The sequence below is a fragment of the Mustela lutreola genome, chromosome 17 (assembly GCF_030435805.1).
Source record: "Mustela lutreola isolate mMusLut2 chromosome 17, mMusLut2.pri, whole genome shotgun sequence".
Classification (NCBI taxonomy): Eukaryota; Metazoa; Chordata; class Mammalia; order Carnivora; family Mustelidae; genus Mustela; species Mustela lutreola.
The window spans coordinates 49,050,472-49,060,632 of record NC_081306.1 but is presented as its reverse complement, the minus strand read 5'-3'; the positions used below and the strand labels follow the sequence as shown (position 1 = coordinate 49,060,632).

General features: G+C 51.3%; 1 protein-coding gene across 1 annotated transcript; it reads right to left on the bottom strand.

Moving 5' to 3' along the window:
• Positions 1–13: 13 nt before the first annotated feature.
• Positions 14–4,080, bottom strand: CHCHD2 (coiled-coil-helix-coiled-coil-helix domain containing 2). Its single transcript, XM_059154864.1, has 4 exons — positions 3,889–4,080; positions 1,835–2,084; positions 931–1,090; positions 14–305 (listed from the first exon to the last, which is right to left on the bottom strand). The coding sequence occupies exons 1-4, from the start codon at positions 3,936–3,938 to the stop codon at positions 295–297; spliced, it is 471 nt and encodes a 156-aa protein (XP_059010847.1). The 5' UTR covers positions 3,939–4,080; the 3' UTR covers positions 14–294.
• Between the last annotated feature and the right edge of the window lie 6,081 nt (positions 4,081–10,161).

Below are 10,161 nucleotides of genomic sequence, written 5' to 3'. Positions count from 1 at the left end.
CAAAGACACCACATTTTGAGAGAAAATCACTTTATTCTATTAATTAGTTCACAAATGAGAACATCACAAAAGGTGATTTAAGGAGGCACACAAACATCCTTGCAGCCCCAAACTCAAACCATCTCAATGAACTTCTATTCAGTAAGAACATGCTTTTTCAAGCTGTAATTAAAGATGGAAAGGCTTAACTGGTGATTTTAGACTTTATATATTCACTGTTAATTATGTATTTTTATGCTAAATTAACTTGGTCATGAGAGATGATTTTCCGTGTCTTCAATTTGAACCTCTTGATTAGGCTAATCCTGCAAACAGAAAAGGTAAGTTAGTAGAGTAATAACTGTATATTCTTGGCAAAGCAGAAGCCTTCCAAATGATAAAAAGACAGATGAAAGCCCAGGTTTATCAGATTCTTGCCTAAATGAAGGTAGGAAAATGAAAATGAGCATTTTAACAGATGGTGAATTCTTAGATCAAAAGGAGGAGATTATATAAACAAATTCACTGCCAGCACTCCAGATAGCCCAAACCTCAGAGTTCCACTGAGGGATGGAATAAACTCTTTTCTCAAATAAGGTGTGAAGAATGCCAATAACTTATCAGTCCTTATATCTAATCTTGGACATGGGTGAAAATGGAATCTAATTTTTTATTCACAGCTTTATGGCTAGATCACTCACATCCTGTAACCAGAACAAGACTTGACACACTAATCTACACCCACTTAAAGAAAAATCAGAATCACAATGTAACTGGCAAAAACTCAAGATAATGACTAGAAACCTCTGGACCAGCTCTTTGTTAGAAGAACTAGATTATTTTTAAAATGTAAACGAAATCTCCAACTTGTCAGTTTAATTTATGACACAGAATCCCAAAGTTATGAACTGAGCAGATGCAGGATCGAACAGGGACTGATGCATCACCTACCATTTGCAAATCTGCACTGTTTCAGCACCTCGCTGAAACCTTCACAAAGCTTAAGGTCACCCTGGTTCTGGGCGCACTCCAGAAACTGTTTCATCTCATAGTGGCAAGGGCCAAACTGCTGCTGTGGCTGCTGGTACGCTGGCTGGGCTCCCTGAGGCTCCTGAAAGGCACAACATTCAGGACCATTTAGAAAGCAAATTAGATCTACGCCTGAACAAAGAACAGTATCCAATGTCTTTGAGGTCAACTGAGGAAACATAACTAGAACTAGATGGAAATTAAGGTTTCCATCTAATAACATGGAAAGTGAAAAAATTTAAAGGCAAAAGCAAATGGGCTTTAACAAAATTCCAGTTATAAGAAGGAAGATTCAAGAACAATGAAGCAAAATACCAGTGAGGTTCAGTGAAGTTTCATGGAGGAGAAAGTGGGACTATTACAGAAAAATTGACAGATGAGAGTATCGAATACACCAAAATACAACAGGCTACACACCAAACACATATGCTCATCAGAGAAATAAATTCACATACTTCAGAAAAAGGGGCAGTGGCAAATGTCAGAGAAGAGATCATAGTAGAGAAGAGATTTAGAGCTACTGAAGAGATTTTTAAACACTTAGTAAGATTGAAACTAAATTTAAAATAAGGGGGAAATGGCTGTTTACAGTGAAATCAAGTTGAACTGCTCTTCTATTCCTTAAAAACGAATACAATTTGTTCAGTACTTGATGATGCTGATCTAAGCCACTAACAACTGCCAAGCTTGGCTCTTGATAAACCATTTTCTGTTAAAAGCACTGTGGATTCTAAAATTACAGACAGTTCCTATACATAAGGAACTTAAAAATAACTAGGTTTTCTCATAATGACCCACGGAAAGAAAACACTGCTCAAAACCTTACCTGGTAAGTGATGTCAGGCCTTGAAGGCTCAGCACTACTTCCTCCACCAAAGCCCCCAGTGATGGCGTGACCTATCGTGTGCCCAACAGCAGAGCCCACAGCCACGCCAGCTGCAGTGGATGCCATCTGGGCCATGAGACCGGGCTGCCGGGGTGCAGCCGCAGGTGAGCCAACAGCAGATGGGGGAGCCGCTGCTGGCGGCTGAGCTGCAGGCGCTGGTCTCGGTGCAGCTCTCATCTGAGGAGCCCGGCTAAGAAAGAACAGAACAGAAAGTATGAAATGCCCACCTGCTACCAGGTTTGTACTTAAAGGAACGGTAGTGTTGACCATTTAACACAGGTCTGAATTGCAGGGGCCCACTTTCAATGTGGATTTTTTCGATAAATACAGGATAGGTACGCCACCGTATGTATTTTCTCATGATTTCTTAGTAACATTTTTCCTTTAGTTTACTCTATTGTAAGAATACAGTATTTTAATAATAAAACATACAAAATACATGTTACCTGCTTCTGTTATTACTAAGGCTTCTGGTCATCAACAGGCTCTCACTAACATGTCCAGCACTGCTTTAAAAATTTTCACCTATGGCGGTGGCTCAAGTCATGACCCCATGGTCCTTAGATTGAGCCCCCCATGGAGTTCCTGGCTCATCAGGCTACCTGCGTCTCCCTGTCCCTGCCACTCCCCCCTGCTTGTGCTCTGTCAAATAAATAAAATCTTTAAAAAATAAAATAAAGGGATGCCTGGGTGGCTCAGTTGGCTGCCTTCCGCCCAGGTCATGATCCCAGGGTCCTGAGATCAAGTCCTGTATCGGGCTCCTTGCTCAGCAGGGAGCCTGCTTCTCTCTCTGCCTGCCTGCCTCTGCTCTCTGACAAATAAATAAAATTTTAAAAAAATAAAATGTTATGTTTCCTCCAGCCATTTTTAGATTACTTCCTCGGGTGCTCTTGCCCCAAAAAAGGCTAGGTCAGAAGTTTATACTCCGGTTCCATCAAGGTGCATCTGGCATCACTTTAGAAAAATGTGGTTTTTGGTTCTTTGGAGAGAAACTTCTTTCCGTTAAACTTCTTTCCCTATACTCCTAGCCTACTGTTTCACCACAATCCACCCTACTCCAGAAAACCAGTGTGCTAAAACGTCCTGAACTGGAAGACTCGGGTCGGACCTGGCTTTCCTACGCACTGATAGAGGGACCGTGGACAAGTCACTTGCTCCGAGCCGTCGATTTCCTTATTTCTGGAAAAGATGAATAACATCTCTCCCTAAGGTTACTGGTGTTGAGGTTAAAGTGCGAGTAACCGTGTACTTTCAAAATATTTTAAGACCTAGAAAACGGGGGGGGGGGGGGGGGGCTCAGCTGGTTAGGCGTCCACCTTCCCAGCGGGTCATGATTCTAGGTCGTGGGATCGAGGCCCACATGGGGGGGCCCCCTCCCTGCTCAGCGGGGAGCCTGTTTGTCCCTCTCCCTCTACCGCGGCCTCTGCTTGTGCCCTGACAAATAAGTATTACAAAAAGAAGAGAAAAGAACTAGAAAACGTCCCCTACACGGGAGGCTTCAGTAACTGCGTTCCCGACTAGGCCGAGCCCCCGGAACCCACTGCTGGTGCTCAGATCTGCCAGTTTACTGAAATGCGGGTCATTTCCCCCATCCTACGGCCTTTCCAGCACACTCCTCCCCCTCTTCCTCCGGGGGGGGCTCCTCCTGACGTTTCGGCTCCCACTGGAGGACGCCACCTCCAGGCCGCGGCCGCTCCGAGGTAAAAGGCGCTCTGGGAGCGCGCGGCGGGCCGGGCCGGAGCGGGGGTCCTGAGTCCCAAGCTCCTCCCGGAGGAGTCACTTAACTCAACGGGCTCTAGGGAGTCACGGGCGCTCGGAACCGGGAAGGGCCCCCGCCGCGAAACCCAGCCGAAGGCCGTGACAACCAACGAGCGGCGGCGGACGCTGACCCCCGCCACGCCGGCCTCCGGGCGCCCCCGGCCGCGGCGAGGCCTAGCGCGGCCTACGTCTGCGTCACGCGCCGGCTGGGCCTCAACCCCCCACGGAGGCCTCACCTGGCCGGAGGGGCCATGCGGGAGGTGCGGCTCCGGCTTCCACGCGGCATGGTTCCTGGCGGAGCGGCCCTGCTTCCAGACGTCCGAGACTCGGCGGAGACCCCAGCGGCTTCGGCGGCGCCGCAGAACGGAAAACAGGGGGCGGGCTGGGCCTGCGCTTGCGACCAATCAGCGCGCACGCAGAGGCTCCTGCTCGCCCACGTCCGCGCGGGCCCTGAAGGTCGCTGGAAGGGCAGGACGCCACAGCGGCGCCAGGTCGCACGCGGTTTGCGTCATAAGCTCCGCGCCGGACGCCGGCAGGGGACCGGAAGTGCGTGAAGTAACCGCGCGAGCGTTCTTCCCCCAGCTGAGCCTGAGTGGGCGGGGCTTGCGGTTCGCTTCCCTGGGCGCGAGGACCGTCGCCGCTTCCCTCCGGACCGGCGTGTTGTTAGTCGGGCGGACAGATCTCTGGCGCGACTGCCGCTGCCCTCGGACGCGTTAGCTCTCAGCATGAAGTTACTCGCCCGGGTCGGGTGTTCTGAGTCACCGTGTGGGCGCGCGGTAGGGACTGAACGAGGTAGCCGGAATACCTCAGGCAGGATCGACGGCGCCGAGTCGGACCGGTTTGTCTTTCTCTCATCTGGGCTGAGGCAGCAGAAGTGGAGATTAGCGGCGCCTCGCATTTATGGCTGCGCGTGTTCGGACGCTCTTAGTCTGTGTCCCGGCCTGTGCGCGTCAGCGGGGTAGGACCGTCCGCTGGTAGTCACCCGTGTTCCGAACGACGGTCCGGCGCCCGCGAGGCCCTGCAGGTCCACACGGCAGCACGTGAGACAGGCAGGGAGCGGGACACAGACGCCCGCAGGAAGCAGGTCGTGGCGACAGGAACAGAAGCTGCGCGAGTGAGATGGAAGTTGAGAGGCAGGAGGGGGCGGCGGTCTTTGAAGAGGCGGCATTGAATAGACTCCTGGAGGAGGCACCGAAAGGAAACCAGGTGTCGATCAGGGGTCGCAGCAGGCCCGGCGGAGGGAACAGCAGTTGCGAAAGCCCCAAGTGTGTGCGTTTCGGTGACTGTTGGTGCGACAGGCGGCTGCAGTAACGTTTCCGAACCGCTGCAGTAAGGGGGGAGGTTGGCTAGTGGCATTTCATGGGAAGGGCCTTGGGATGGGGTGGGATTTATGGAGGAGGAGAAGCGGAGGTGTTCCCTGCATTTCTGCGTGGATGTCAAGAGACGCCTTCCCCTTCCACCAGAGTAAGAGAGTTTAACGCATTATTTCCAGTAACAGGGAATGTGTGTGCATCCAAAAGGTAAATAACGCACAAACCTTTCACGAAGAAGTTTTATTTTCACGGAACTCAATGAAAGCTTTAATAATGATGCGACTTTGTACTTGCCGTCGGAGAATTCATAAGCGGAGAAGGAGTAAAGGAGCCAGCCTTGTATAGGACATCGGGGCCCCAGAAGAGCATAACTGTGGACAGTTCAGGCAAGCATCCAGAACAGACTTTTAAAATCATTCCTGGCTTAAGTCATTAATTCCTACACTGAAGAGAGAATATTACATATTTGTACTAGGCTATTTTGTAATGGTATAAGATTTGAAACAACCTAGATTCCTGTCAGTAGAATACTGATTTTTTTTTTTAAAGTCACATCACATACTATGTAACTATAAAAAAGAATAAAAAAGAGCTCCAGACAGCAGCTTTTTCTGTCCAGGCTTTAATAAAACCACCCCTGTGCACCAAATATGTCTCAAGAATTCTTTCTTGGTCATCAGCTCTGGACCCCACCTCACCAAACCTCACCTGTATTCCAAAACCACATCATTTGGTACCTGAATGTGGAGCTTCTGGGTCTTTTCATCTGGACTCCGAGCTTCCATACAAACTTGGTGAGTGCTTTCTCTCCTCTTCCTTTACTTTCGTTGCAGGGGCCTGATCTGCGTACCTGAGGAATGGGAGCTAGCAGGGCGCGCCTGGAAGGACTGGTGCGAGATCAAGTCTTAGCCAATGTCCCATGTACACGATTATAGCGGAATACACTCTTATTCTGGCGAGTATTAAGCCTGCACACCACATCTGTGAATCGTGCAGGTTCCGCCTACCCCCATTCATCTTCGTTATGCGTAAGATGAACTACTTTCTTTGTGGACTTGAAACGAGTTACCGTAGCAACGGGGAAAAGAAACCACCAAGAGTTAAAATGCCGTTCTTGTTGCTTTAATTAGAAACCCTAAAAAGGCACACCCCTTGGACACTTGGTGTTACTTAACAATCACAAGGAAAAGAGGCGGCGGCGGTCAACTTGGGCGACGTCGGGAAGAAATGCTGGTTCACATGCACTCTCCCCTGCGGAGCACAGCTACCGCCGAGCCGGAGAAAACACTTCGCTCGGGGCCGCAGGGAACCGCCAGGCCGATCACTGTCCCCGGCCCGCGCGCAGGCGCTGGAGGAAAATGCTCCACTCAGTCTTAAAGACATGTTTCCGCACCGCCGAGCCTCTTCTCCGACTCCCCACTCTGACCGTGTCGATCCTTCACGCCATTCGTACTGCGGCCCAGGGGCGAGCGGGGCCGGCCGTGACTCGCCAGCGGGAGCCGCCGCGCGGGGGGGGGGGAGGGGGGCGAGACTGCCCGCCGCAGTCGCAGACGGCCAGCACAACCGGCGCCCAGGCGGCCAGGGTTCTGGGCCAGGGTCCGGGCGGCTGCAGCCCGCACGCACCCGCGCTCAGACCAGGCGGGTGCGCGCGCGGGGCTGCAGCTGGCGCTGGCGACGCTTGCGCTGGCCGTTGAGGAGCTTCTGCGCGACCTTGCGCTCGTGGCCGCCGGGCACCGGCCAGTTGGTGCGCAGTTCCCGCTCGCGCCGCGTCCGACCCTTGCTGCGCCCGGCCCCGCAGGCCGGGAAGTCGCGCAGGTAGTAGTAATCCAGGCAGTCGTAGAGCTCCTCCTCGGAGTTCACGGGCGGCCACCCCTCCGGTGGCTGCGGCGGGACCTGAGCCTGGGCGCTGAGGAGAACCGGGTCCATGGCGTTGCGCCCCAGGGCCGCCCGCCCGCGCGCGCGCGCGCTCCTGGCAGACCGTGCCCCGTCTTCCGATTGGCTCTGCCCGCGGGGGCGGGACCTCGGGTGACGTCACAGAGCCCGGAAGGAGTCGCTCGCGGGAGCCCGCGCTCCAGTCGCAGGAGCAGCGGCCGCTCCCTCCCCTGCGGCGTGTGGCCGCGGGTGCGGGAGGGGCGTTCGGCGGAGTCCGGCCGAGCCCTCGGTCCACGCAGGCCCGAACGGGAAAATGGCCCGAAGTCAGCCGTGAGAGACTGCGTACGGGAAACCGGCCGCGCGCGTCCGGAGACTCTCCTCCGCCGTGAACATCAGTCAGGTTGTAGGTGACGGAGGGAGCGCCCGGTGGTGACGTGAGGTGAAGCGGTCGCTCCCGTACGAGCAACTCTGGTGTCCCGGCAGCGCAGGGCCCCACGGCCTTCCACCGAGGAGACCGAAAGGGAGGCCCGTAGAGCGCTGCCAGCACTGCGGCCGCACGAGCGCGGCTCCTTTCCCTCCCGCCGTCCCCCTCTCGACGAGGAAGGAAGGAATGATCTGAAGCGGGAGGCGAGGAGGGGCAGCGAGAGATCCCCACGCGGGCCCGCTGCGGCGCCGGGAGCCGCGCGACTGCGGATTCCTCGCGGGACCCCACGACCCCGGCCAGCTGGGCCGCACTCGTTAGCCGGACGCGCCGGCGGCTCGCGCAGGGGCCCGAAGGAGGGGCGGCGGCGCGGGGAGGGGGCAAGAGGACCCGGGCCGGGGGACTGCGCCCGAGAGAAACAGGTCTCCGTGCTCCGGGGGCCGCCGCTGCACCGCAGGGCGGGAGGCTCCGCGCTCTGTGGCCCCCGGCTCAGCGGCGACGCCCAGGGCCGATTCCCCAATTGCTGTCGCTCTCAGCGCCGCTCCCGGGAGTCACGGCCGCGACCGCCTTTATTGTGCGGAGGGTTAACAAGCCCAGATAATTCTCGTCCCACAAAAATTGCGGCTCCCCTCTTGGGGATTTTCTTTTTAACAGATCAAAAACAAAACAAAAAACGCCTTCCCTGATACTCGATCTTGCAGGGTTTGGTGCTGATCTGAGTTTTCCCTCCGCGCTCTGAAGCCCGCTCCCGGCTGGGGCGTGCGTGGCCTGCGTACCCGCTCCGAGGGCGGTTTCAGGGGATCCTTAAAGGAACGAGTCCCCGAGAGTATTTTTAATAAAACGCCGAGAGGATTTTCTCTTCCGCCCACGTCTTATATTCGCTATTGCGAAAAAGAGAAACTAATATCGTTTTACTACTCTCCCACGCACGGTCTTTAAAAAAAATCTCTCCGGAGTTTGTTGTCACGAAAATATTCAGATACCTCAAGAGTACAGAGAATAGAACAATGAACCCCCGTATTCTCCACGCGGTTTCCACGCTTAACAAGAGCCTGTCACGTTTGCTTTGCACATCCCTGTTTTCTTCTGCGGCGGACCTAATGTCATCTCACCCCGATATTTCTCAATATGAGCTCTAAAAAATTAGACCTATTGCAGTGTTATCGTCACACCTGACAAAATCAGCCAGTCTTGTTATTAGCGCATCCTCAGTCCAGAATCCCATTGCTCTGATTGTCTAGAAGACACGGGGATGCAGTTCAGAATATGAGCGAAATCTACATGAAGCTTGCTTGGAAGTCATGTTCTAGGGCAGTCTCCCTGTCCTCTTCATATCCCCTGATATTGACTTGTTGCAGAAACTGGGTCAGTTGTCCTGTAAAATGTCCCACTTTGTGGATTTGTCTGCTGCTTTGTGGTGTCATTTAACTTGTTCCTCTCTCTCCCACATTTCCTGTAAATTCAGGTTGAATCTAGAGACTCGTTTATACTCAGATTCAATTTGGGGGTAAAGAAAAGTTCCTAGGAAGTAATGTGTGTTGGTATCACACCAGGATTTCCACGATAATTCATTGTCTCAGTTTTAGTGATGCAGGTAGTAACAGCCTTTCCTTGAAATTGTGAAGTTCCACATAAACTTTTATTTAATGATTTCATCTATAGTTCATTGCTTTATTTGCTATTATGTTTATTTGCTATTATTTCATTATAGGCCACAAAATATAAATTTCTAATTCAATCATTCCTTCCACATTTATTTGCTAGAAATCTTTCTTTCTTCAACCTAGTCCATTTAGTTACCCTGAAATACATTTTGGCAAGAAAGGCAAAACAAATGTTTAATTCCTTTTCATTTTTTAAAGTTTATTTATTGGGACACCTGGATGGCTCAGTTGTTTAACCATCTGCCTTCCGCTTAGGTTATGATTCCGGGGTCCTGGGATGGAGTCCCGCATTGGGCTCCTTGCTTAGCAGGGAACCTGCTTCTCCTTCTGCCTGCTCTGCCTGCTGCTCTCCCTGTTAGTGCACTCTCTCTTTGACAAATGAATAAATAAAATCTTTTAAAAAAATAAAGTTTATTTATTTATTTATGTAAGTAATCTCTACACCCAATGTGGCACTTAAACCCATGACCCAGAGATCAAGAGTCACATGCTCTTCCAACTGAGCCAGCCAGGCACCCCTAATTCCCTTTTACAGATGGGTTTTCAGGGTTCTAACAGACTCTACCTTTTATCCTATTGAGAATCATTATGAACTCAAGTACCATTTTAAAACACAGTGTGTTTAATCAATTTCATTCATTTTTACTCACTTTTAATACTCAAATTTTTCCATCTTTGGACAGTGGGGGCTCCTTCGTGTGATTCTTATGTTCTATTGGCATTAACCTAGTAGTCTTGGAGAATGCCTTTGTTTGTGTGTAAACCAAGATGTCCATCTAGGCTCATCCTATACATTGTATGCCCCAGACCTGGAATTAGCTATTTCCCCAAGGAGTCTTTGACCTTTTTAGTGTAGAGAATGGATTTAGACACAACAATCTTAGGGCCTTGTATTACGTTTCTTGGTCTTTACATAAACCCTGTGAACTATTACTGTCCCAGTTTTCCAAATAAGGAAATAATTTAACAACTTCCCTGAGGTTATATAACTAATAAAAAGCAAATTCAGGCTAAGAGTGAGATCTGACCCCTACGTAACCGTATCTTCCATTTTAATATGCCTCTTCATAGAAACTACTTACTTGTCAGTTCACAGATTGCTAAACATGCCTGCCCTCCTAGCTTCTGAGATGATACTTAAAAACAGGTGCCAACATCTGTCTTGCTCTCTGGCCCCAGAACTCTGAATTGATTCTGATGATATCATTGCAGTAAGATTATAAAGTGGACTTTGTACCT